This window comes from Coturnix japonica, chromosome 12 (assembly GCF_054131305.1).
Source record: "Coturnix japonica strain WE chromosome 12, WE-NBRP24, whole genome shotgun sequence".
NCBI lineage: Eukaryota > Metazoa > Chordata > Aves > Galliformes > Phasianidae > Coturnix > Coturnix japonica.
In genome coordinates this window covers 2,239,483-2,267,155 of record NC_140674.1, presented here as the reverse complement: position 1 = coordinate 2,267,155, position 27,673 = coordinate 2,239,483, and the positions used below count along the sequence as shown (strand labels likewise).

The window sequence follows — 27,673 nt, the reverse complement described above, 5'->3', positions numbered from 1 at the left end:
TAATCTAATAACTTACTTGGGATAAAATTAGAGTAGATAGTATTCTGATCTTAGTATTCAGATTCTCCCAATGCTAATCCAGGTTTGTTTTTTTTTTGCAGAGGAAAAGAATTAGAGGGTAGTGCCTGTATATACTTCTGATGTAGGCTGGGGATTTAAAAAAGATCCATAAACTCTTCCTAAGCAGTAGATTGTTTTCATTGAAAGGTAAATTTTCAGTGCTGGATAACAGTGATCCATTATAAAACAATAAAATGGTGTTGATTAGAGGCCAAACATAACATAGAATCCAAGTGACTTTAATACATAATGTAACCAAAATACACACGGTAACTATAATATAATACAGAATGCATATATACATCAAACGTGATATATGAAAAATAGTTAACAAAATATGTTAAACATAGCATATCATCATAATTTCATATTCATATATGTATGGTACACTTTATTAATCTGCTACTCAGATTTTTCTAAACAATACGTGCCTCCCATTTCTTCCCTATTCTTGACCTCAACAACTATGCATGAATCCTCATTTTAGGTGCATATACATAAGGTGTACACATGTATATTTTATCCTCCAAAAGTCCCACTGCTCTATATCCTTTCTATTATGTAAAATTCAAAGTATGTATCATTGTTCTCTCTTAAAAATCCCTATCACACACCCTGTGCATTTCCTGCTCATCATAAGAATTTACAGTATCTGTTCATAAAACACTCCAACCAACTTAAAACAACTCAATATTTTAAGTGGAACAGAAGAATTACTGTAAACTTTTTTTGCTAAGTTCACATCACTAGTCTTTGTCTGGAGTACCCAAACTCTGCTTTTAGAAGGAACAGCAGAAAGGGGTCACTGGCGTAGGGGACAATGTTCAGTACAACCTCAAAATGAATTCTCAAGTGAATGATCATTCTGCATATATCTGTGTATTAAAATACAGTGACATCTTCTGTTGTCATGTGTCAAAATATGACAGAAATACACTGTTTTTCTTAAACCTCCTTGTCATGGCATTACTTCTTCCTCCAAAATCCTGCTGTTCTTTTTGTTTGTTTTAAGAAGAGTATTAGTTAACATCCATCTGCAAACGTGGTTTCAAGGTCATGAAGTTGTCAGGAAGCACTAATTGCTTAGACAGGATGGTACCACCAGCTGCTGTCACACTGGTGGGATTTCTAGAGAACAGTCCTGTTGAGTTCAGCATCAATGTAACATCCTTGTTATTTTGTCATGCAGTACCATATGTAGAGGTGGGCTGCATCCATATCTACAAGTGGGTTCTTCAGCAATCACCTGCAATACAAGCAAAAACATCCTAAGTGTTTGCATATTTGTCATGGAATCATAGAATCCTTAGAGCTGGAAGGGACCATGTAGTCCAACTCCCCTGCAAAGGAAATAGATGTTTTTCTCTGGAGTCACTAATGTGCAGCTCCCAACCCTGCGCAGGGAGCCTGGAAACAACAGAAGCAGTGCCAGCTCCTACTGTTGAAGTGCAGGGTGCCACACAGGACACAAAGTACCAGCAGAACTCTGACACCAAGTATCTGCTCAATCAGCTTCCAGACCTCACAGTTCAATCTCTGCATATCTCCGCTATTGAGGCCTCAGGCGGGGGAGCTCGTTGCATTATTTTTACATACTAGATATGTTTAAGTCATTGGGCTTTACATGCCCAAAGTGATGAAGCCAAACCAGCTGGGGGCAGCCTCTCAAGTTCTGTCACTCCTAAGATTTTTCCTAACAAGTACTTTTTCTTTTCTGTGCCCCAGTCATTCAGAATGCCTGCCAAGAATGAGAGTTTTGGCACATGAACATCCTCACATAACTGGAATTCGGCCATTCCCTGGAAAAAACAAGGAGGTTTAGCAGGTGTCTGGGAAAATGATCTGAAAAGCTGCAAAGTACAAAGGCATTCTCAACTGCTGGAACCACTGTGATTTCTTTCCAAGTACTCTGCTATGCTCCCAGTGTGTGTCTGACAGCACCTGTGATATCCTTGACCTTCACGAGGACAGAGAAAGGATTTTAAGAGTACAGCATTCTAATACATGTCCTTTTTCTAGTTGCGTTGTATGGGGTAGACTGGCTTGCGCAGCTTTACTGACTCAGCTGAAGCAGGAATGACTACCCTCCATGGAGCAGTGTATTATCAGCTCGCGAGCACAAGGTGGCATAGCAGAGCAGGACTACAGTCTGATGAACAAGAAAGGAGTGTGGGAGATGAGGTTCATGTTGTGGTTCTTGTCATATCTCAGCTGTCCCTGCAAATTAAAACTCTGGAACATTCTCAATGATGTCTCAGCTCTCAGTCCTTCCTTTTACAACCACATTTTATCTTGTTTATAACTGGAATTTCTAAGCCTCTATGTACATATTTGTAATTTCTTCAATTGTTTTACTTTTTGCATCATTTAGTTCTTCCTTAGAGGCTGCCTAAGAAACATAACACGATCATCTAATCTTTTGTTCACTGCAGTGGAATACTGGCCCTTTAAGGCCAGAAGGGATATTTTGCAAGATCAGTTGCTCATCTGCCTAAGCGAATATGCTTAAAAACATTTGATGTGGTCTCTGCTAGAGAGAAGAGTATCTTGGGAGCTATTAACTTCAGGGGCAAGTTAGAATGGAGGGCTACAGATTCCTTTAAGGGCATAAGTTGAAGAATCTTGTACTGGAGCAATATATGGTTTCTCTTTCTCTCACGTGGGACTAAGGTACATCAGTGTTCTGAACCTTGAGTGGTGAGATGAGTGAAGAGTTAACCAGGTATGTGAAGGAGAACTGAGCTAACATGGGCTCTGCAAGCAAGGATAAAAGCATGCTGACTGCAGCTGAAGGGGAGCAGGGGGTGACATTCTAATTCAGGAATGGAAAGAGGAATTGAGGCAGCCGTGCTGGTGGCCATGAGTTACAGGTAACTCTGCATAAGGTTCTTAGAGATCTCAGTGTTGTAAGTCAATCCTTTCTAACTCTGAACACAGTGTATTTTTGCTTGTAGACCTCAAATTCTCTCGCTGAGAATATAATGAGCTTTAAGACAGGAAAGAAATGCAGTGCAAACTCTACTCCTTGACTTTCTCCAGCCATTGTATACCACTCCAGAGATCTTAAACCAGTATTTTCTAGGCAGAAGAAAGAAACATCTATAGCACGAAGGGCATGAATACAGTACCAAATGTTCCATGACCCAGCTGGGCACAGATGAGCAGCAAACCTGACAGCCACATTGCCAGAAGCCACCTGCATAAAAAAGACAATCTGCCACTCTCAGGGAATCAAAAAGCTGTACAGTAAAAACAGCTTCTGCTGTTATAAGCTGCATCAGCCAGAGAACGCTGTGCCAGCTTAATATCTGCATACTGTAAAACATAATACCTGTGCTGACAAAGCACTGTCCCAGCCTAAGCTGCTAGTTCTTCCATTCCTCACACTACACAATAGAAAAAGCACAGAAAGAAAGAAAAAGGACAGAGCCTCTTGAACTGCCTCTTTGCTGGAGAATCACAGTCGTAACTGGGTCCCTGTTTGTACTGCTGGGAACCAGATCCTTTTCTATTTGCCCCCATAATGTAATGACAAATTGCAAATGTTCCCTGCCTTTCTTAACCACATCTCATGTAGTTCAGCCTGAGACCAGGAGGTTTCTCTACCTTTATGACTGTATTCCTCCTCTGAATCTTTTCTTTCTGCTGACACATCCTAAAAAAATTCAGACCAGAAGGAGAATTAGTAGAAATATTTCATGAGCATGTAAGCAAACAGGATTATCACAATATGATAACATAACTGATATATTAGATAGAATCTTCCCCTGCTCCATCCCAGCCCGATTTTAACCCCAAGTGACTTGAACAACATCATTCTAATGTGTTTTTCCTGGGAGAAATAGTATCTGAGCTTTGTTGTGCTCTCACAGATACCCAGCTGTCCCTGTATGTTACAGTATTATCCCATATTCAGTGCGTGTGATTACATGGGCAGAATCAAGCTGTCAGAATTTGTATCTGTGAGCTCTGGTTCCAAATGAAGTTTGCTGTTTGCAGCTTGTTCCTATCCTCATTGTCTGCTTCACAGCTCACGTTCACCCTCTGAGTCAAGGTCACAGACAGTCTGAAAATCAATTTCCCATGCCTCCATTCTGCCTTCCTCAACCTTAATTCTTATCTCTACGAAAGAGCTGCCAGCACAGACCTAATATCTGATGCACTGAAACAAGTTCACACGTGCAAAATCTTTGCCAAATAGGAGGTCTATAATTAAATAGCCTGTATATAATCTCCTAGCTATCATGAGTGTTTCAGAATATTTATATTGGATACTCATTCAAATCTTGTCAGCGCTGCATTTTGCTGATGTTGATTGAAATGGTAATGAAGGCAGTGAGGCCTCTCAAACTCTTCAGTTTGTCACAAAGATGTAATTTACAGGCAGTTAGCAGTGTCACAATTGCATCTGGTTCATCAGCAGCTAAGGACCAGCTAGCTGTGTCTGCAGGGCATCTCTAACTTGGATTGCAGTGAATCCTGCCTCATCCTTGTGTGGCACGACTGTGGTATGTTTGTGGACTTGCTAAAGTTGGGGTCAGCAAAAAAGACCCTAATAATCATTTTAGTAGATATCAGATTAGCATAAGCACGTTTGCAATTATTTTTCCTAAGCCTTTCCCTCCTTTTCTTTTGCTGGCACAGCCCACTGTTCTGCCAGACTCTGCAGTGCGCTGCCTTAACATTCTTTCAATGTTTCCATATCCAGACTATGTCTGCATCTGGACTGCTCTGTGCATACATTTTATCTACATGACTTACACTCTAATTCACGTTCTGTTCACTTTACTTCTAGATATCAAAACTGCCCTTTCCCCTGGCTTTGGAAAGCACAATATTGCCTGTTGTATCCACCCAGAGTGTTGTCACAGAGCTGGTATTTTTCTCTTTGTTATGCTACTCTGTTGTTTTGCATGTGACCTCTTTTACTCTGTAACAACAGCATTTTGTGGTTAACCTCCCTTCCAGGTCTTCTGGTGGCCAATCTCTACCAATCATCTCCTAGTCTACCTAGATATTAATTCCTATTTGTGATTAACAAGCAGTACTAGTCTTCATTTGCTCCTTGTTACTGTTCCGATGAAATGAGTAATGTAATAATAATTTAATATTTACCCTACAAGTAATACAGCACTAGCTGGTAACTAGGTTTTTGACATGTGACATCATAAAGGTGAAGAGACCAGGGAAGCTGCTGAAATGCCAAGATTCAGTTCAGGCAGTCCAGCTTCGAGGTCTTCTGATATGTGGATGCTACATGACAGTAGCATCCAATCCAGTACGAATGTGGCTGTTAGGGAAGCACTGCTCTTGTAACTGTGTTCAGTGCATCACCGGGACTGCAAAGTTCAGCTTTTGTTACCAGCAGAGCTGTTGGGGCAGCTGAGAGAGGATACTCAGAACTTTGTGTCTTCAGGCACTGAGGATCCTACTATGTGGTTTTCCTTTCCAATCCTGCAGGCTAATTTGTTCCACTGGCAACAGGAATATTGTCTCTCGATGACCTTCCCACACCTGGTGACTGTGTTTCTAATCATAGTTCACACATTTGACCTTCTAACAAGCAGCCTATGCATTAAAAATGGATGAGCCCTTGGTAAGGGGGGACAGCTAAATGTCTGCAGTAACACTGAAGCTGTGGTGGACCTGAATTATTGATAGAAAGGGTGGCTTTCCTTTCCTTTTAGCTACTGAATTATACATTAAAAGCTGCACAATAAGATTATTTTCATTACTCACATAAATGACTTGTTCAGTATCAAAGAGTGAGGAGAACAAATGAAAGTGCCCTGGGGTGGCAAACGTATTACACTTAAAAAATTCATCTTCTTGCTTATTTATTCACTTTGGATCTGCTTTCCAACAAATGTTTTGTTTTAAAAGGCATGTACTATAATTTAGGGGCCACAAAGTTAGTTTTGAATTCCTTGCATGTAACTGATGCTGTCAATGAAGTTTATCAATAGAGAAAATGTGTTCTTTATTTGGGTTGCACATGCTAACCTAAATAAAAACTTGCATTGAGGAGTTAAAATACCAGGCATATTCATTCCTGCATATCTGATCTTTACAGTTGTTCTGGTTTTGAATACCTCATTATTCCTATGTGCCATATGCAACACAGAGATGTCACCATCTGCATAGCGTTATGGATGTATTGAGTTCGTTCAATTTTGCTTTTCCTATTTAGCCTGATTGCAGTAAAAATAACACTTATGTAAGTGTTTGCAGGAATTGATAGTCTGTTTGGTTTTCAACATTGCCTGGGGCTATTAGATCTCCTGTCTGGTTATTAATGTACCCAGCAAGAGTCCCATTGCAGATTTCTGTTAATCAGCAGCATTCTTACTGCAGGCATTAGACCATGGCTGCCCTGAATGGTGAGCGGAGAGCTGCTTCTACATTTCCACTTGTGCTGCTCTCCCTCAGGGCTGCATGTTGTTGACTTTAAACTGGACAGCTTCTTTTCTATCAGCTTTGAACTTACTTCAGCATAGACTCAGCAATATCTGTTAGGCTGCCTGGGCAGTTTTCTATTTATATCCCTTTGAAAGCAATTTTAAAAAGAGAAAGAAAGAGAAAGTTTCTTTAACCTGAAATTAATCAAATTCATTTGTTACAAGCACTGTGGAAAAGTGACACTTCTAAAATAGTGTTCATATTTTCCTAGTAAAAGAGTGAAGAACAGCACAGCTATGAGTACTGCCTGAGATAAGGATCTTTGAATGCTATGTTTTAGTCATGTATTGATTGATTCAGAACCCACTCAAATCACTTGAATGATCTCCATGGATTTTAGGCAGTTTTTAGAATATCTGCTTTTGGGAGGCTTTCCATTTAATACTGCAAATTCCACAGAATCACAGAATGGCCTGGGTTGGAAAGACCCACAGTGCTCATCGAGTCCCAACCCCCTGCTGTGTGCAGGGTCACCAGACCAGGCTGCCCAGAGCCACATCCAGCCTGGCCTTGAATGCCTGCAGGGATGGGGCATCCACAGCCTCCTTGGGCAACCTGTTCCAGTGCGTCACCACCCTCTGGGGGAAAAACTTCCTCCTAAGATCCAACCTAAACCTCCCCCATCTTCGTCTAAAACCTTGGTACTTTTTAGCAGCCACACAGGCTCTTCCTTTACACACCTTCAGCTGATGCAAAGTGAGCAACATCAATGCACTTCTCAACACAGCTTTCTAGACAACTCAGCCTTCTAACTATCCAGCTTCAATCCCCATGTATGTTCAGATCACAAGTTCTCCTTGACAGCAGGACTGTCAAGATTTGATAAATGTTGTGTTGCTGGAGCCTGTCTGGTGAGAGGAGCTACTCTGAGTTCAGTGTGAGTAGCCTGCAAAGTGAATATCCAAGGGTAGAACAGAAACATGTACCACTGACCTACTTAGCACTCAAAGTCTCTGTACTCCATTATTGATGAGCTAATCTGCATAAAGCCCTCCTTGTTGTGCATACTTTTAGTTCAGCGTGGGGGAGATTCCAACAGTTCTTTCATTTCTTGACTAATGTAATTAGAATTGTCAGCTATTTCCATGTACAGATGAAATACATGGACTGAGTCAGAATTCAGTATTGACATAGTATGCTTCTTTCTTAAGGACAAAGCACTGCAATAGGACATGCTTTTCTTCTCAGTTGCCTATGATGAGCTAAAAAAAGGCAGGAGAAGGAAGTCCTCCTGGGCTATGCTTAGCAGTGTCTGTGACATACAAGCAACAGTATGTCTGCACTGGGCAAAGTTATTTAAGTATTACGACTTTGTTATTTAGGAACTGACTGCATGGCTGTATAGGTTTAACTTAATAGCAGTCTCTTAGAAAAACAGGAAGGCGAGACAGTGAGTCAGTCCAGGACACATCCTGGTAAACACTCCAGGGTAGGCAAAGGGCAAATGCTCAAATTATTCCTTTGAGCTTCATAACATCTAGGTTCCTGCCAAGGTGAATAGCTGACATTGTCTTCGACAGGGTACAACAGGTCACTAGTGCTGTGAACTATGAAACATCCACAATAAGTTAGGTATTAGATGAAACAGTGCAAACCCTGCACTGTTTTGACATACTTCATTTGCAGACACTATTCTTTTTTTTTCCCCTTATGCTCCATATCACACACAATGCTCCTGAGTGAAGACTGACAGGTCTTTCTGTTAACAGTTATTACCGTGAGCCTGGTATGCACCCAGGCAGTGATGGCAATCAGACCAGGTACTTCTTGTGCTGCTGGGCTACTCTAGCAGCAGCCACAACCCAGAGGTAATTGCAGACATAAAAGCACAAATGCAGATGCATTGTGCATTGTCCTACAGTAGCACATGAGCTGTACCCAGCACTGTACTGAATAGCAGAGAGAGAAGTTCTGTGTCAACTTTTCTGTTTCAGTCATCAGTGCAGGCTGCTCTAAGGCTTTCTTGTTTCAAATCTTACGGAGTTGCTCTGCCAACTGGAGATCAGCCAGCATCAATATGTGACCCAGAAATGTTGTAGTTCTTTGATAATGCTGTTGCATGAAGGTTTTTCTGAGCCATAGGAAAAGTTTTCCCTTTCCACAAGGGCAGTTTTTTGGAGAGAGGATCCAGGATTTCCAGTCTTTAATCATACTTAAGAATCTGATCCACCATTTTCTTGATCCCCATTACAGCTGCTCATCCACCACTTCTTCAAAGAATGTTGAGTTGCTGACCTGCTTTCATCCCACAACCACAGCACAGACTGTTTGTTTGCCCCTCCCCTCAACTGTCCAAAAATTAGGACACAGTCTATTGTAAACTTGCATGTCCTTTGAATTATGTGAGTATAGAATGGATTGGACTATCTGGGAAATGAACTCCAAGGGTTCCCTGCCACAATAAGACCAGCTGAATACATCATTCTTTTTGCTCCTGGGGAAGGGAAGCACTAGTGATAAAAGCAGATGACTAACACGATTAGCATTTGTGTCTGGTAAGCACTTGTGTTCTTGCAGATGAATCAATTGAAAGATCATCACATCTGAAAGCATTATCTACAGAGTATATGGTCATTCTGTTTTATTTAAAAGATGAAAAGTTGCTATGTGGGAATCATAAATGAATGATCCTTCATGTTTTCAAGTTCTTGTTTTCATCCCCCAAAGAAACTCAGCTGGGAAATTAGCAGGGCACAGTAGGCAGGAATTGTTTCAGTATTTTGTCATACTAAGACCATGTGAAAACGATCCATGAATGATACATAGACGGAGAAAAGGGAACGATTAGTTATGTCATAGAACACAGGGCATAACAGGCTCCCAGACATTGATCAGGCAATTGACATAAAGTAGAATTCAATAGCACAAAATGTCATAGAGCCCAAAGCTCTGTACTGGTTCAAAATGAGATAAAATAGATAATGGAAGATTTATCTATTTGTTATGTCCAGTGGTATAAATATCACTTGCCTTTCACCTAGCTATCTTACTACCACTTGATGCCAAAGATGAGATACACAAAAGCATTTGGTTTGCTTTTATTTGCCCTATTTTTATTTCCTCCCATAGGCACTCTATCCTCGTCACTGCTGGGAAAGAGATGAGTGGGACTTCCATCTGATCTGATGTGGATGCTTTGCACATTCATATAAATGCAGCTGCTTGGTGTTAAATCCATTAATTAAGTATCCACCCTAAACATGTCCATCTGTCTGCTGTAACAGTGTCCTTCCCTAACTTCTAAGCTATTTCCTACAGAATGTCAAAAATCTCCTGTCTGAAAGCATAGCAAAGGAAGATGTTTAACTTAACATCACTGTGATAGTAATCAGACCCTGAGTTGATGGACGGATTGTCTTCCTGTGTGCTAGAGGAAGCTCCCTTTGTGATGAGATTTGTTTTCCACTGCAAAAAGCTCTGTTCTGGGCTATTATCCGTAGTTCCATTGTGCCCACTTCAAATTGTTGTGCCTTTATTTAATTCCAGCACTAAAGTGGATTGCTGGGTGATATGATGAGAGATAACGTGCTGTTAGATGAAGTTTATTGATTTATATTCTGTACATGATCACCTTACTAGATGAGAACAATTTTTTTCAGATTTCCTGCAATTAGGACATTCAGTGACCACTGAAACAACATCACATGCCCTCAGGTCACCTTTAGAGTCAGTTGCTCTCTGCTTTGGGCAGAAGGAAGATCACAAAGTCCCCTCCTAGGAGTCCTGCAGCTTTGTGCCCAAACAACACACAAGGAAAGACAAAGGAAGGTGGATAAGGAACAGGTCTGCTCTCTTTGCAACCTCTTTCCTGAGGCTACACATGAAGTTAATGCTGCTTGCTTTCTTCACATCTGCATATCTTCCCCTCCTGCAGAGGAGAATCAGTGTTAAGAAGGGTGAAAAAGGCAGAAGAAACAGGGCAACAGTGGGGAATTCTGAAGGGGTTGGTTAAGATTAGGAATAAGGAAATTTCCCAGTCCCGATGGAGAATGCTCAGAGAATACAATTGCCGAAGTGCAGTTTTCCTACAAAAGTGTTGTTTTTGCTGAATGGTTTCGTTGTTGCTTTGTTGTTGTTGTTGCTGTTGTTTGTTTGTTTGTTAGCATTCCAGTGGGAAAGCCATTCTAGAAGTTGGTTAGGAATCCCGTCTATTCTGTGAACAATGAGTAGCTTGGTGAACAGGGTTGGAAACAAACTCGTCTCTTCTAAATGCTCTCCCAGTTTAAAATACCCTTCCATAGCATTTTTCAAAAGCACCATGAATAATTAAAAATAAACTAATAAAAGGTCAGTGGTAATTTATTAAGCCAGTAATTCTTGTAATTCAACATTAAGAGGCAGCAGTTCATTGCTAACAATGCTACTGTTGTCTGAGTCCTTCTAGGCAAAGAAACAGAAAACATTTTCAAGCTAATTGGAATCTACATGAAGCATTCATTCTTTCAACACATGTAGCATCCCATCAGAAATCAGTGGATAACAGTGCATTTATTGATAGTACCAGCCCAGAAGACTAAGCAAGTCAGCTCTGCAGTTCGTGGGCCACAGTGTCCCTTCTGTCTCACATGTATGTGATGGCTGGGCTGGGAAGGAGGTTGTGAAAAGGGATGTGGAAGGATGGTATGTGACCTGTGCACTGAAGGGAGCAGTGATTTGTGGTAAGTCTCTGCATGAAGTCAGAGCAGATTTGTGATTGCCATTAATGCTCCATGATCCCTGATAGGTGTACACTCACACTGTTGATTAAGCAGGCTGTGTGTGCAGGGCTAGCCATGGTGCCTTGCGATGGGAGTGTGTGGAACAGTGCTGTGCCTGGTGCGCTATCCCAGAATGTAGCTTCACCTGAGTTTCTGAGCTAGTTTCTGAGTCAGTAATTGTTATTATCCAACACTATTATAACCTTTTTTTGTTATTTCTTTAGCTAATAAAGGAAGGTAGCACAATTCCTGACATATTACAATCCAACTCTGGGTGGTACTCATGGTGACGGTTGGTGACATTGATTTCTGAGGAAAATCTTGCAGGTCTTAGGAGTAGTTTCCTGTCTATTTGCTGGTTGTTAGGCTGGAAATGAACCACAGGACTTGGCCCCACAAAAATACAGCTTTCCTAACAAGCAATAAAGGCATTGACAGGAAGAGGTGTTAAGGTAGACAGTAGCAGCTGATGAATACTGAAGCTATTCTAGAGTGAAGAAGGTAACCAGAAAGGTGGAAATGCCCCTTTTTGGTTATGACTTCTAGAGTTTTTGGAGGGCTGAGAAGAGAACTCTTCAATTTGGTGTTCTGGTGTTACGACCAGTCTCTAAAATATAACAGCATCACTTGTAAAAGAGCTGAGAAAATAAAGTAGAAAACTTCAATTTTTTTCCAATGAAACAAACAAGAAGTAGGAAAACAGAAGTAATGAATGAACAGTCAAGATTTAGAATAAATGTTACTGTGATAAATGGAAGCTGCCCGGTTTTAGGACTTCTTTTTAAAGGCTGCTTCATCAGTGAATTTTTTTTATTATTATTATTATTTTTTAATATTCAGTGGCTACAGAGCCCAGTAATTAAGTAAGTATGAGATACACTGCAATAGACACTGGTTTTACCTGGGAAGTTCTAAGTTACTCAAGCATTTTGTGTTCCTGTATAATCTGATGACTATTTGTTTTAATTACTGTGGGCCATGGGCATTACAGTTTCAATATACGCTGATAGGAACACTGTCTTTACCTTTTATAATGTAAAAGTATAAACTCCAGCAGTTGAGGGAGCAATAGTGGGTTCCAAAACAGTGCAGTAGGCAGTGGGATTGGCTTTTAGAGCCTTTCTCCTTATTATTACTTGCTTTGAGCTGGCACTAATCCAGCCTTACCTGAATTTCTACCTTGATTTTAGACTTCAGTACTGCCAAAGAACTACTATACAAATACCTCCTAAGGGCACTAGGCTACATACTGTTAGGAATGTTAGAATACCTTTCATTTGACGGAGTTATCAGAATGGGTTCATTTCATTGAGGATCCCTTATCATCACTTCAAAGAGATTTGCCTAGAACTTTCTGGAGGGAGAAGGGAGAGTAAAGGCTTGCAGTGGGACACCTACAATGCCTTCTGGACTTCAAAATCACAGACCCAAAATCCAACCCTAAAGTCTCTCTGTGGATGCATTTTAGCCTGGATTAAGTTGGAATGTGGAACAAATGCTTCTTGAATGTAAATACTGCCCCTTTTTTTCCATGCTGTATTTCTGAAGAAGGGTTGTGTATCAGGATATTCATTCCATTTGGATGTTTTCTTTCTTTTTAAATGTCTGAATGCGGATCTCTATAAGAATTCATAACACAAACCCCTCACATTTCTGTCATTCTCAGCATACAGCTCTCAATCTGCAATAACTGTCATTTTTAAATGGATGTCATCCATGCTTAATTTGTGTTTCAAGGATAGCACTCAACCATTCGGTCTAGCCGCCAATCCCTTTTAATAAACACTGAAGGAAATCTAACATACCTTTCCCTGATGGATTTTTTATTAGCTTTATTATCTTAAAAAAGTCAGTTTTTGGACTCTGAAAAAAATCTGAGGACATCTTTACATTTCTAAGTATGATACATCAGATGCTCCAAATTTATACAAACTATCATTGAAGAGCACTCATGAGAGCTGAGATGATTCAAAAACATCTTGTTACTAATTGAAGCTCTAAGAAAGTAGCAAAAAAATATCCTTAAATTGCAAGCTTGCTACTTCCTGCTCTCTTTTTGCTGAGTTACTTAGCAAGCTACTTCCAAATACTTGGCCCCTCCTGCGAACTAATCTAACCAAACTAAACTCCCTCTGAAAATGTTCAGTTGTTCCCCAGGAAGATGTAAAACTTTTGGTTTGATGGTGTTGGGTTTTTTTTTGTTTTTTTTTTTTTGTTTTGTTTTGTTGGGTTTTTTTTTTGGCAAAATGTATTCTGTAGGTGGTTAGATCACCATCTTCATTATAACCAGGCTGGGGGAGTTGGTTGCTATAGAAACAGTCTATTTAGTGCTTTGTAAGAGGAAAACCCAACACCTCTGGATGTCCAAGGGAAGACAGAATGAGAGAGGAAAGGAGACTGAGTTTGCTTTTCTCTAAGCCACAGACTGCAGCATCCTCTGTTTAAAGCAGGCGTGCGGGGGAGCAGCTTCCATTTCCTCAATGGTTCCCGTGCTGCTGACAGGCTCCCTTGGCTGTGTGTATAACATACAGCCTTTCCTGATTTCAGAAATGCTAATCAAGGATAACACCACGCTGAACAGCTCCTAAAAACAGGAGGCACAATCTCCCTAAAAAAGCTGGAGCTGAGAAAATGTGTGATGCAGTGTCTTGTCCAGCATGTGTCCTGCTATACAGAAGGCTCCATCTCTGTCCTTACTGAAGTCAGAGGTAATTTGGTGTCAGCTGATTCCTCTGCAAGCATCTCCTGGGTTGTGTATGTGCCTTTGATTCAATGGGATGGAATTGTTTTATTCAGAGTGCCTGGTATGGTGCTCTGCTTTGGTTCTAGAAGAGAAACAATGTTGGTAACACACTGATGTTTACAGCTGCTGCTAAGCGGTGTTGTACAGAGCCAAGGCTGTTCTCAGCAAGGGGCCCAAAGGAGCTGGGAGGGGAATAGAGTGAGGACAGCTGACTTAAACTGGCCAAAGGGATATTCCATACCATGTAACGTCATGCAGGAGGAGATTTGAAGGGGATGAGAGTTCATCTTGCACTCGGTCGGGGGGTGGTGAGCAATTGTTTGTGTATCACTTGTTGTACACATACATATATATTTGTATATACATATGGTCATAACTATTATCCTTTTCCTTTTCTCTATCATAGTAAATGGATTTATCCCAACTTAGGATCTTGACTTCATTTTTTTCCAATTCTCTCCCCCATCCCACTGGAAGGGAGGAGTGAGAGAATGACTGTGTGCTGCTGAGCCACTTGCTGGGTTAAACCACAACAGTATCACAGATTCAAAGCCACCGAGGCTTTTTTCCCCTCTCATGGCTTAAGTTGGAAAAACATACCAAGGAGACAAAAATCCTTAATCCTGCCAGATCTTAGGTTGTGATGCTTCCCTTCCCATCACCATCAGTTACTGCCCATGCCTTGGGCAGTGTTACCAAAGCACTGACCCAAGGCTGAGTTTTGAGGCTGCAGTTGGAGTTATTGCACCAGGGGTGCTGTGCAAGCCTGCGTGTTTTGACAGCATGCTGACCACTCCATTTTCAATTTGTGCATAATGATTTACAACTTGCTGAGATTCTGTAAGCTCAGCACACCTCCTTTGCAGGGTGAAGCAGAGAGGAGCCCTGGCTCGTGCAGACTTGCTGGAGCAAAGAACCAGTTCTAAATCATGGCTTTGCTTTCACTGTGATGCAGCTCTTTCTGCTGTCCCCACCTATCGGGGCCAGCCACTGAGGTGGGGATGCAGAGATCTTATTTGCCTGGGGAGGTGACTTCATCCACTTTTTTGGAGGTTTTGTGCTCCAAGGGGTGCAGAGAATTGTTGGGAGGGAATAATGATCAGCGCAGTTACTTATGGTTGCTGGAGAGGGTGCAGACCAGTGAAATCTGTGCTCTCGTGCCATGTGTTCTTTGTGAAGGGAATATTGTTAGATCAAAAATAAAGAGGACCTTCTCTTCTCTTGGATCTCCAGTAATCTCTGTTCCTTGATCCACACAGTCATTTTTTCCTCTCAGATGTCAGAATCACCTTGAAGGAAGAGGAGAACTTGCTGGCTGCAATCTCCTGGTGTCATTTGTGCAATTGTCACCACTGGCTGCCACTACTTCTAAGTGTCACAGCATCTTTTAAGCTCTACCTCAATGGCCCTCCCACAGAGCTTGAAGAGAGCGGGTTAGATGTGATGACGTACTCAGCAGGAAGAATAGAACATACAGCACTTCTTCTCTCCTCCCTCTGGTGAGCTGTGTTGCTGTCCAAAAACTGGGAACTACTTTCTCAACTCCAAACTTTCTGAATGAGATGCAGTGCCCATGATTCTAATGCCGTAAGAAGAGGCCTAGCATTCCTTGAAGAACTGAGGAGGAGAACACTCAAACCCAGAGCCTTCCTCTGACTGGAAATGGTGCTCATTTAGGGTGCTCCCTTAAGAGAGTTTGTAGGCAGAGAAGCATGGCTCACTGTGCTACTTTCTTTTCCTTTGCACTATCCTACAGCAGCAGATCTTTCACCATGACAGCCAATATTTTGCTCCTTTCCCTATCTTACATCTTCCTGTGCATTGCAGCAAGATGGAAGGGAAGCAAGTTTTCTTCAGAATGACACAATTTGACTCACTAAACATTAAAACAAATGAGACTGTATTTGGCCAGATTTCAAGCAGATACTATAAGGTCAAAAACTTCTGTAGCCAAAACTTGTCTCATACATTTGCAGTTATGTCACACAGTGAGCAAGCAGTTAACATGTTTGCATTCTGCCTTCTCCCCATTTCTCACTCAGACACTCTGGCTGTTTGTTTCTATGCCCCATCCCTCACCCATGCTCTCACAGAAATGCTCTCCTTTTCTTTCTCCTCCATCACCATCCCCCTCAAGATCTCAAATGTGAGGCTGAAGGAGACAGGGAGCCAAATTCTGCTCTCAGTGCTAAATCTGGGAATCATTCCCCTGGCTTCATATTTATGCTAATGCAAAAGAGATGAGAATTTAGCTTTCTGTAGTGTTGTCAACAGGGGAAAAATAGAGTCCCTATAAGTCTGTATCCATAGAAACCATCCTGCTGCAGTAGCGAGTAAAGCAGCAAATCAATCTCTTCAGTTTTAAAATGAAACCCATTTAACAACATTACAGTGCATCTGCTGTTGAAGAGATCATCTGTGCTGATAACTCTGTTGAAAAACCCTTCTGTACCATATAAGCTGACATGAATATTTCTTCAGCCTGATAAAATTCAGATTTTGGGTAGAGTAACCATTGGTGAGAAAGACCCGTGAAGACAGGACAGTGAGACAGAGCCAAGTCCAGCAGCAACAGTGTTTAATGAGAGAGAAAATTGTTCAATTTAGCATTTAGCCCAAGTATCTGGGCACATGGTGCCTAACACACCAACGTGTCAGCAGAGGCAATGACCTGCCCCCTCTGCCTCCCTGTGTGTGTGTGTGTGTGTGTGTGTGCTGGTGGACTGTCAGATGAGATTTCAATAGCTGCCTCACTGCAAGACAGTCCAGGCAGACCACATTAGAAAGATGCATGTTTCGGAGCTGGAGGCACTGCCAACACAGCACATGTGCTGCCTGTCTCTGCATTTTATTGTTTTTGCATTTCATTCTGTCAGACCTGGGAGAAGACCCCTCTTTCTATGCCATGGGAATGGCATGGGGATATATAGATGTACTGTGCCAGGCTGCGGACATGTTATTGTGTGTATTTCTGAGGGATTCTGTGTTCTTTTCTTCTCCAATTGAGAAATCTCTGTGGGCATTTTGAGAAATATTACTGATGTTTCTGCCCATCTTCAGAGGAGGCACAAGATCTGCATTGTCTTTTCATTGAGCCTAAATCCTGCAGTCTCCGCCTTTCCTATGCTTTGCAGATTGAGGATATCTGTCTAGCAGAAATGCAGCCTCATTTTAGACAAAGGGGATAAAAGTGAACCAGGGACAATTAAAAAGCATTACAGGAACTGCCTAAGCTGTGAGCAGCCCTTTTGTTGGTGAGGATTGGATACACATTCTTGTGTCACTTTTCAGTGTCGTTTCTGAATCTCAGTCCCTTGATAACAACAATCACACATGCCATCTCCTTTCATCTACAGCTGCCCTATATATTATGGCAATCCCTCTTTGATGGAAAGTTATCTATTCTTTTCTGACCCGCGGGCAAGGTTATTCCAATACACTCCATTTAGTGCTATAACTGAAACACATCCATAAGCATCAACTGGTGCATAATGGGGGTTGCTCAGCATCTGAATGAAATGAGAGTAGGTAGGGAGGGGAGCACACATGTTTTTTGCTGCTCTGCAGTTTCCATATTGAAGAATGATATTTCTGCCATTCATTGAACTTTTTACCAGTGTCTACTTAACCCTTCTGTATCCCCATACAGCAATGCCATTTACTATCAGAGTTCAAATTCCTGGTCAGATCAACCATGATGCTTTTGCAAATTTCTGACTAAAAGGGGAGAAGCAGAAGAAGAGCTCAGACTGGCACTTCTTATACTGTTGTTCACCAAGAGGAGCAGCCCAGGGGACCAGGTATGGCTCAGGGAAACCCTGCACACCAGTTGGAGCAGAGAGGGTGGCTGTATTTGTTCCTATGGGTGCAAGAACACATGATGATTGGGTGACAATACCCAGAGATTTGAATGCTTTTTGACATCAGCCTTTCCTCTACCTGTGATAAATGGCAAAAAAGTTGACCTTCTTCACCATGAGAGTCTATGGGAGAAGCAGTGCTAGAGTTTCTTATGCAGCATTTACTCTGAGGGCCAAAGCAGGGTGTTGGCTTGGGCTCTGGCTCTGCAAGGCAGGGAATCTCAGAGCACTCTTCATGCATAAGTTGCTGGGGTTTGCACAGTCATGTCCAGAGTAGGAGTGCTTCTGGATGATGCCCGTCTCCATGGATTCAGAGTTGACACCATGTTTGTGTGCTGCCCGTTGTACACCACCACCACCCTTCCGAAAATAAACAAGATTTCCAGCAGACCCACAAGCCATCTGGTAGTGGAGGCAGGAGAGAAGAGACTGGGCTGGAAAACTTGGTCACGTGGCAGTGTTTCTGTCACCACAGCCATTTCCTTTGACAATGTTAAATGCTGTTTTCGTTACTGTGTGAACACATTTTCAGTAAGAAATTTGTAACAAACAATAAGCCAGTAGTGAAATGATTCCTTGGGATGAGACCTTTTCTCAAAGTCGCTTTACAAATACACAAATCCCATTTATATTTTAACATGCTGTTCGTTTTACCACTAGAGAGACCTCTACCACAAACCAGCATAACCCTTTTGGACAAAAAAATTACCTTCCCTCTGGACTCTGGTGACAGCACATGAGCCGTGTGCCATTCCTGACACTGCAGCTCCAAGCACTGATTCATTGCAGCCCCAGCCCCACTCTGCCCGCTCGTGGTGCGTTCTGTGCCTTCCATCCAGCTGCTGCCATGCTACAGCACCCTGTGGACTAATGCAGCAAACTGCAAATATTGGGCCCATACGCAGTACCAGCTGTGACCACCAACTGCTGTACATGTAACTGGACTATGCCTCAGTGAGGGTACTGAAGACTGACAGTCTGCAGAGACTCCTCAAACCCTTCTCCCGTGTCTTGGGTGATCTGAGTGGTGAAAGGCACTTTCACAAAGATGTATGAAGCAAAGTGTGTGGCTGAGTCTCCCTAAGTCTGAAACTGCAAGGATGCTCTGGGCTCATTCAGAGAGAAACATTGTCCTTCTTGTTTTCTGCTGCTTGAGAAGCCTTTGGAGATGCCAGGGAGCAGTCACAGTGCTGAGAGCCAGGGCCAGCTGTGTTCCCTGGGTCCCCCTGTTCCGTTTCTTACTGCTGCCCCAGTCTTTCCCCATCTCCCACCAACTCCACCAAAGACACCTTTTCAGCATGCACTTTGTTGGTCAGATTGCTCCCCATGCTGTGCAAGTGTGGTCCAGTTTTTAAGTTATCATTAGGTAGGAAGAGCATTTTGTGACTTGGTGAGAGCTCATGCTGAGTGCTTTCTGCACTCTGTGGCCAGGCAACTACAACCCTACTTTTGTTTTGAACACAACAGATTCCGGATAAGGAAAAGGATGTTTTCACTGCTTCAGTTTGTGTAAAGATTGCTGCACTGAGCTGAGCTTCAGCTTTTGCACGGGATTCGTAAGGCTCAGTGAAGATGGTGATGCTGTACATTGTCCCTGGTTTGGGAACAGTGATATTTACATTCTGAACATTCTTACCTGCCTCACTGAAGTGAAAGTTAAGAGCAATAAAAATGGAAAACTATGAGAAACGCGAGCACACATCAGACCAAGCAGCCATATGTGCCCCTCTGCTAGCAGGGGACAGACACAACCTGCTGCTCTCCGACTCCCGTGAGCACTCACCTTCTCAGCATGGTGTGCTACGGGTGGCTGCTCCCTGTCACAGCACTGTCTGGGGCTCCTGCCTCGGGGCAGGGGCACAGGGCAGCCCCTCCTGCCATGCAGCTCCAGGGCCCCAGGCTGCCCTGCTCAGCTCCCCAGGGCTGTGGGGCAATGGGCAGGCTGTGAGCGGCTGGTGAGGCAGTGGGAGCACCGGGAAGAGGTAGGAATGTGGGCCTGCTGAGAGCTGCGGGAGCTGGATCGCCTGCACTGAGCTCAAACGTGAAGTCTTTTAAACAGGAGAGTGCTTTGTTATTTAGTTGGGCGTATTCAAAATTGATCTTGCCCCTAGTGACTTCATCTAGGATCTTTGCTCTGCTTTTCTGATCTTCAGAGCAAATCTGATCCCTGTTTTGTTTCAGATGATACAGACTGCTGGCTTGGAAGCCCATTTCATAATTGTATTGATTTGTGCAGGGAATACTGCAATATTCTGCCTTTTGGTCAGTGCAGTTGCATTCATTTTGCAACAATTGTTTGTTTTTGTACTGACACATCTTACAGATAATATCATTCATGTCATTCCCAATACGGTTGTCTTCCAGGTGCTTGTTGTCATAGCTGATTTGTAACGATGCCACTTGTGTCACGCAGTGCTCCAAGAGCTGCACTATGCCGGTGCTGCTCTCCCGCGGTGTGGGGCTGATGTAGCCCTGGAAGTGTCCGAGCCCAAGGGGCTGCAGCAGTTCATCGCAGATGGACAGGGAGTTGTACACTGCTTCACTTCTGTCCTCCCTCTCCAGGGGATCGAGGGGTGAGGTCGCAGCAGTCTTGTAGGAATAACAAGACTCTACATCATGATTGTCATTTAGGAAAGGGTTTTCAGAGCTCTGTGAGCCACTGTGTCTGCTCAATGTTTCTGTCGGTGGGTTTTCACCTCCAGATGTCTGGCATCCCTCTGACATGGTCACCTTCTCATTCTCAGTCGAAGATGGCTGTGTGTTGTCCCCATTAGCCTGTGACTGTGGTTCACAGTTCGATGTTCTGGTGGTTCCCACAGCACCAGGCATTGTAGGTGAGTCCTGGTGTTGGCTCCCAGTCCTTCCTTTGAAAGTCACATTAGCTGTGTGAGTGCAAGAGTCTCTTTCAGCAACATTTTCAGAAGAGGTCTGGGTTGCAACCTTGCCTTCATCCAGAAACACCCTTAGGTGAGATGAATTAGATTCTTGCTCGCTCTTTTTCTCCTGCTGAGCCTCTTTGCTAACTTCCTGTTCTGGACTGGGGCTGTGAGTGATCAGTGAGTCATTACACTTTTCTGGCTGTGATCTGGAACTCTGCAGAGAGCCTGTGGAGGAAACAAGCCCTGCATGTTTTCGCAGCCAGTTTATTATCCCCATAGTTAGTGAAAGCTCAGTATCACAGAGCTTTAGCAAGCATTCTTTGCCTTTCCATGTGCTGTGAAAAAACCCTTGGCTGATAATGTCTATACCTGGCTGGGAAGCCATGTTTTCTTCAGCTCCAACATGAAAGCTGTAGATGGACAAGGGGATTTCAATGGCTTGTTCTGAAATACTTTCAGATGTACACAAGTCATCATCCATGACCGGGTTTATTTTGACTTCATTTGGGTCATAGAAGAGCTCATATAGGGCATCTCCACTGTAGCTGTCTCTTGGAAATCTACCTGGGACCCCAGGGGTCTGAGCTTCCTTCACTTCGTCGTCTTGTCCAGGAGAGAATGAATCATAGTAGCCTTCATCACTTGTGGATATGGATTCCTGGTTGTCACTTTTTGGTGTTCCAGTTTCTGTTGAGCTCTCTTTGGAATTGTCTCCATCTCTATCAGGCGGTGTCAGGGGGCTTGTAGCGGGCACAGCAGTGCAGCCTCCAGCTTTTTCCCTGTCAGAACTGGGAACCTTCAGTACCTTCTTATCAAACAACATGCTCTGATGCAGCCTCACTGATTTGTTAATGTTGTCCCAAAATTTTGCAAATTCAACGGCCTCATTCTGGCCGGGGGAGGCCAGCTGCTCTACACCGCCCTGGAAGGAACCCATGACAGGGCTCTCCTTGTGCTTGCTCCGTCTCACCAGGACTTCTTTGCTGCTCTCCAGCTCCAGGTGAGCAGAGCTCTCGTCAGCAAAGATTTCCCCACAGCCAGTGAGAGAGTCAAAGCTCTTCAGTGATGCAACGTCTTCACACAGAGCATTGCAGCAGTCATAGGAAGAGTCGGACTGCAGCTCATTGTCAGAGCAGTCTTGGGACAAACAGTCAGCAGCAAATGTTTCTCCAGTTTTGAAAAGGGACTTGGTGAGAAGCCCAGGCACCTCACTCTTGCAGCCTGGAAAGGACAGATTCTTGTCCTTCTCAACCAGGAACGTAAGGCTCTCTGGTTTACTTTTCTTTATATGAAATATATCTCGGAGCCCTTTCTTCGATCGCTTGAGCGATATCCTCTTCCTGGGAATAGTTTTTGCAACAGCTGGTACAAAAGGCATCTGTGGCACAAAGTTCCTGTAATCGATTATCTGGCTGCTGCAGGCGGGTGGGCTGGGGTTGACCACACACTCTTTCTTACTGGTGGAACTGGACATACCCGAAAAGCTGATGCTATTGACAAGTCGCCCCTTGCCCTTGGCAGCAAACCCTTCTTCACAAGCCCTGCTGCTGGGGCTGCATTGCTCGCTTTTGTCAGCCTCGCTAAAGCAGTCGTGGGTTTTACTCTTCCTCACAAGTTTGTAGGAGGTCCCAGGAGGCTTTTCCAGGCTGTTCTCACCAGCTCCGCTCCTTGCTGCTCTGCTGGAAAATCTGTAGTTCTTGTGTGTGGCCAAACATGCCAACTGGACTTGAGCTACGCTTTGGTTTCCCTCCAGAGCCGCCCTTTTGTCCTTGCCCATGTCATCTCTGTTTGTAGAAGCAGTGTGTGCTGCTGGCACTTTCTCGTGCTGCACACTGGATTTTATGAAGGTCTTCCCCCTCTTGAGCTCCATGCTGATGCTTCCTCACATCTGTTTCTGTAAAGGAAGCAGCAGAACACAGCTACTGTTAGGAGGGGGCTGGCAGTGAGCAGTCAGCTAACATTCTCCAAGGAGCTCACCTGGAGCAGGAGCCCATCTGCACCAACCTGCAGCCCCAACTTATAAACCATGATAGACTGCAGCTGGGAGCACCACTGGAGCAATGTGGCTGGCTTTTTTGTCACCATCACTGAGTCATGGCATCACATGAGAAGCAGATTTGAGAAGCAGAAGGTATATGTACAAAGGTGACAGGCACAAGGAGGGCTCAGAACTCACTGCATGTTGGTAACTGAGGCTCTGAGGACATCCTGTCACTAAGAATAATAAGAATTAACCCATACAAAAAAGGGTTTTGTATGAGGACCGTGAGCACAGTGAATCTGCACTGCATGTTCTTAGCTGTTTCTAAACAAACTCCAGTACCTGCATCAATGTCAACTTTAGTCTATGCCTATATGGTTTGGGATTGAACTGGTTTATGTTTTCACATGTGTAATTACTAATTACACTGGTTGTGATCCTTTCAGTTTTCCAGCAGTTATTTCATAGACACATCTGACCCACCCCTGCCTTATGTCAACTTGAACTGTAAGTCAATGGAGTTGTATAAAGGTAGGTCAGGGAAGAAACAGACACCTCCTAAAAGCTGCCATTCTTTTAGCAGATAGAAAGCAGAACAAAAACATTTAAGTCCTGCTCTTGACAGAGAGTACTTTCCTTAATAAAATCTCATTAAATATTTGTCTTGTTTTGAATTGTTTATACGTAACTAAAACCACTTGCAGCCATGGAACTCTGGAAAGCTTACAAAAAACACAGTGCTGTATCTAGCACTCCTTGACAAACCATATCTATCAGCTCTGATGAAATGAAAATTACTAATCTTAATACACCCTAGAGAGCAATGTCAGATCAGATTCCTGGATCCAGACTAGTAGCCAGTACAAAGTCATCAAGGGCAACTTGGAATTGAGCAGCATGATAAGCCTTTACATCTGCCTGAAGTCACAGTCAGAGGAGTGCTGAGGATTCCTTGAACCACAACAGCTGTCTGCAGCCCACAGAGCCAACCAGATTCCAGGGCTGGAGCAGCAGTACTTGGCAGCATCTCATAAGGCACAGAGCTGCCCCAGCAGGTAGGCTGGGACATCTCATTGCCCAGAGAAGCTGCAAACTGTCAGGTGGCTGGATGAATTTACAACTAAATGTAGGTCAGAAACAAGAGGTAGGAAAAATAAGGGGACAGCGTGAGCATTCTGCATCGGGAGGATGGATGCAGTGGAAAACAGCAGGTGGTGATAGATGGGGATCTGGTGGAGTGATTGGGATGGTGGCGTGTTTATTTGAATCAGGGGCTGCATGTGAGTATTGCAGAGCATTCTTAATGAAAGCTAGTATTACTACGCTGTCAGATAGCTGCAGTTCACTGATGCTGCAGAAAGCCTGTTTTGCATATTTAGAAATAGGTCACTGGGACACGATTGCACTCCTCTTCTGAAAAGCAAGGTGTGATTGAGAAGAACTCAGTGTTCAGAACTCCAACAGAGTTGTGAAACCAACCAGAAACAGCTGATGCTAGGCTGGGTATTGATGTCCCACCAGTGCCTTGACACCCCAGACCCTGACAGCAGATGTAAGTGCTGTGTCCCAGCGGGCAGCACAATGTGCTTTTCTCTCTCTTGGTCACAACAGCCACTTGCTGTTGGGGTTTCACAAGCTTCTAAGTAGGCAATCGGATCTATAGGTTGAGTCTGTATGGGAGTAAGGGTGGGGCTTAAATATGGGTAATGTTTCTCAAAAATGGAGTTGCTTCGTGTTCAAGTATATGCCATCTGTGCAGGGTGTCTGACAGCCTGCTGGTAAACACAGGAGGCTTTCTGCTGTGTCTGTGATTCATCTGCAAGTGAATTAATGTTTTGGAATGGGGAGGTGAGTGCACGTGTGGGCTGGGGAGACTTGGTTTTAGGTCAGCCAAAGTAATTCCTTACAGTCCTGGGTTATGAGGACTGGATGGAATTAGGTGAGTGTTCTGCTTAATGCAACCCATCTTCAGATGGCCTGAATTCTACCTCAGCACAGCTCAACAGCCAGGGGGAGCAGAGAGGAGCACGCAGCTCTGGGCTGCATGTTCAGCAGGAGGAAGGTGGGTGCAGGAGGGACTCAGGCTGTCTGAACAGTGCCTTCCATGTGTGGGTCAGAGAAGAGGCAGGTCACATTTGCCTCCATCCATCCATGGATCCCAAGGTGAGATGTGGGAATTTTCTGGGGTTATCTCTCTGGAGGAATGGAGGAAGACTTGTTTTGTCTTCTGGGCTGATGATAATAAGATTATTATCTTATATATTACTAGCTTATCTCTCAGAAAAAAAAAAAAAAAAGAAAAAAAAAAAGAAGGTTAGGTTCCACATTTCCACATCATTTCCTTCTAAGAAAAATTCAAATAGATTGCTCTTTAATGTGTCAGTACCTAAAATACCCATCCCCCTGGATGTAACTTGAAAATCAGCCAGCTGGAAAAGAAGAGATATTTGTTTCAACACGTGCCTAAATTGAAATAATAGGATTATGTCAGGACTTCTGATCCTGAGCATCAATTACCTTTGAGAACGTTACCCCTGCACTCCAAAAGGAAATAGTAGCATCATTACATTTCTTGATAGTATGTGCCTGGTTGGGGCATCTGAGCACGTGTAATGTTTTAATGGACACACTTCAAAACAAAGCATGTTTTAGAGCATCTCTTGACAAATGGTGCAATGGAAGAGGGAAAAAACTGAGCAGTGAGCCCTCTGGGACCCCCACCTCCTACGGTGAGTTACCCTTGGGTGGGTTTTGCTCTGTACCAGCTGGAAATCCTGAAGTGCATCAGCAGAAAATAGTGAGGAGCCAAGAGCCTCTGCTACTTGCAGTGTCAGTGGATGGTGCTCATTAATAATGCTTAGGATCCAATCAATTAGCAGAGCATAAAGAAGAGCTTGTGCTTCCAGCGAAGTGGAGGTTATTTTGGGAATAGGACCATTTATTTACTGTCAAAATCCTTCACATCCCCAGAAGATGTTAATAATGGACATATTTACTAAAAGCTGTGAGCATGCATTGCATTCAATGCCTGCTGAAGGGTGGTGAGATCCTGTCCACACCACTGTGACACTATTTCTAGTAACCAAATAAGCACAATATTTCTTATGAGGAAAAAACAAATTGAATTTTAAAGCTCAGCTTCTCACTTCCTCTGGGTAGCACTTCATCTCTATCAGAAAACAGAATAGAGTGCAGGGGTAAGGATGGAGGGCGTAGCCAGGGGCAGTCATGGCTCACAATACAGGAGGCTGCTCCTTTCCAAGGGCACACAGACCTGCACTGACACCGTGCCTCTCGTTGGGAGCGCTTCTCACAGCACTGCTGGTGGCTGTATCTCATCATTCCCCCGCAACCACCCATCCCTCTGGGTAACGCGGGATGCCCAATTATTTACACAGACATTTAGGTCAGGCAACAGCTTCCTCTCTTAAAAACACTTCGGGCTTTTGCTTTGTTTTTGTTTTTATTTTCTTATATCTTAATTCCACCGAGCAGACAAAATAAAGCCTCATACTCCCATACTAGAGGGATGCATAGTTAAATGCTTAATCTCCTTAGCTATGTGCTGTAGGGAAGCCTGAGCCTGCCTTTAAGCCCTGCCAACTGCTCTGTGCAGCTCTGGCTCTTCCATAGTAAAATTAAGCATGTTCCTACTTGCAGCATCCCGACAGGAGGGGTCCCAGAGGCAGCGGCAGAGCCCAGGGCTGCCCAGCCCGGCGTGAGCGGTGACAGACTGCGACAGAAGGAGGCTCTTCTCCGACAAACCCTCCTCTCCGTTCACCCAGTTTTCTTCCGAGCCTCAAAGAAGCAGAACTGCTTGAAACGTTCGTTTTGCGCCGTTTGAATGGCAGCGGTAACTCCTGCACAGGGAGCTGCAGAAGCAGCAGGATGCTGCTAGCAGGGTGGCAGCTGAGCAGAACCCCCTGCTGCATACCTGAAAGAGAAGCAGGGCGTCTTTACTCGCCCTGGGCAGCAGCCTGTTGTGCATTAACCCTGAAAGCTTTGGCTGTTTTCAGTAGTTCATTGCTTTAAGAGATTGGATGTGCATTTATGTAAACACAGGCGTGCACTTGTCCTATGGATGGAAAAATAAGTCAAAAACAATGCTTTGAAAAGAAGCAGTCACCCCAAAATAACAGTCCCTCTCAGTCTCTGTGAGTGTGAGAGCACAGGGCATGACACTGCACCAGAGCAAACAAGAAGGCAGATGACAGAAATCCTACTCACCATGTCTTAGTATTGAGCAGAAATCCTCTCTCCTAGCCCTGATATGAGGCTGGTCTTTATCCAGAGGCTCCGGTGATGCTTTTCAGAATCAGAGGGGCTGGACCACTGCTGCTATCCAGTGCTACTCTCCACCCCCTGCCTTTTCCTCCTCCTTCTTTCATCTCCACCCCCTCATTCCTCCTGCTTGCAGCTCTCCATACCTTACATAGATTCTGGGCTTCCAAATGTATCTCAATTTAGGAAAGATGCATATTTCAGCCATCTGCTTGGCATCATGGAAATGCCTTCTTTGCTAAGGAATATGAGCCCAGGAGGTAAGCCTGGGAGTCGTGAGCCAGCATTTCACTTCCCCTGTACTCTACAGCTTATTACACAGGAAGGAACATATCCAAATCAACATCATTTCTCACGTGGATTGTTTCTGGCTAGGATTTGGGAAAAGCAGTCATAGTGTGTTTTTAGGTGAGGGAGATGCTGATGATGGTGTTTCATGAGGCTTCTGTTAGTGCTAAACTCAGAGAGGATTACGTGATCAAAGTGGGGAAGGGGTGCATGTGAATAGCTCAGCTGCCCAGAGCTGGAGCTTCACACTGCTGCCACCAAATGTGATCTATTGATATCTCCTTAGAGCCAGCCTAACTTCTGTTTCAGTGTGCAGTGATGTAAACATCTACTTTTCATCCTTCTGTAGGGAGATTAATTTCTTATCATCAAAAGCACCAAAGCTTTAACTGTACACCAGCATGACACTGACTTCCTTGCCCCAG

At 43.7% G+C, this 27,673-nt stretch overlaps 1 protein-coding gene across 2 annotated transcripts; it reads right to left on the bottom strand.

Moving 5' to 3' along the window:
* Nucleotides 1-283: 283 nt before the first annotated feature.
* Nucleotides 284-27,228, bottom strand: AMER3 (APC membrane recruitment protein 3). 2 transcript variants are annotated; one of them, XM_015870959.3, is made up of 4 exons: nucleotides 26,907-27,001; nucleotides 26,334-26,613; nucleotides 19,603-22,592; nucleotides 284-1,306 (listed from the first exon to the last, which is right to left on the bottom strand). In XM_015870959.3, exon 3 carries the CDS (start codon nucleotides 22,566-22,568, stop codon nucleotides 19,620-19,622), a length of 2,949 nt encoding a protein of 982 aa, XP_015726445.2. In that variant the 5' UTR covers nucleotides 22,569-22,592; nucleotides 26,334-26,613; nucleotides 26,907-27,001; the 3' UTR covers nucleotides 284-1,306; nucleotides 19,603-19,619. The 2 variants fall into 2 exon arrangements, with proteins under 2 accessions (XP_015726445.2, XP_015726444.2); XM_015870958.3 differs by lacking the exon at nucleotides 26,334-26,613 and having other exon boundaries at nucleotides 26,907-27,228.
* Nucleotides 27,229-27,673: the final 445 nt, after the last annotated feature.

What these genes read in the sequence shown, in the direction of transcription:
- AMER3 (XM_015870958.3), bottom strand. Translation starts at nt 22,568, where the DNA reads ATGGAGCTCAAGAGGGGGAAGACCTTCATAAAATCCAGTGTGCAGCAC.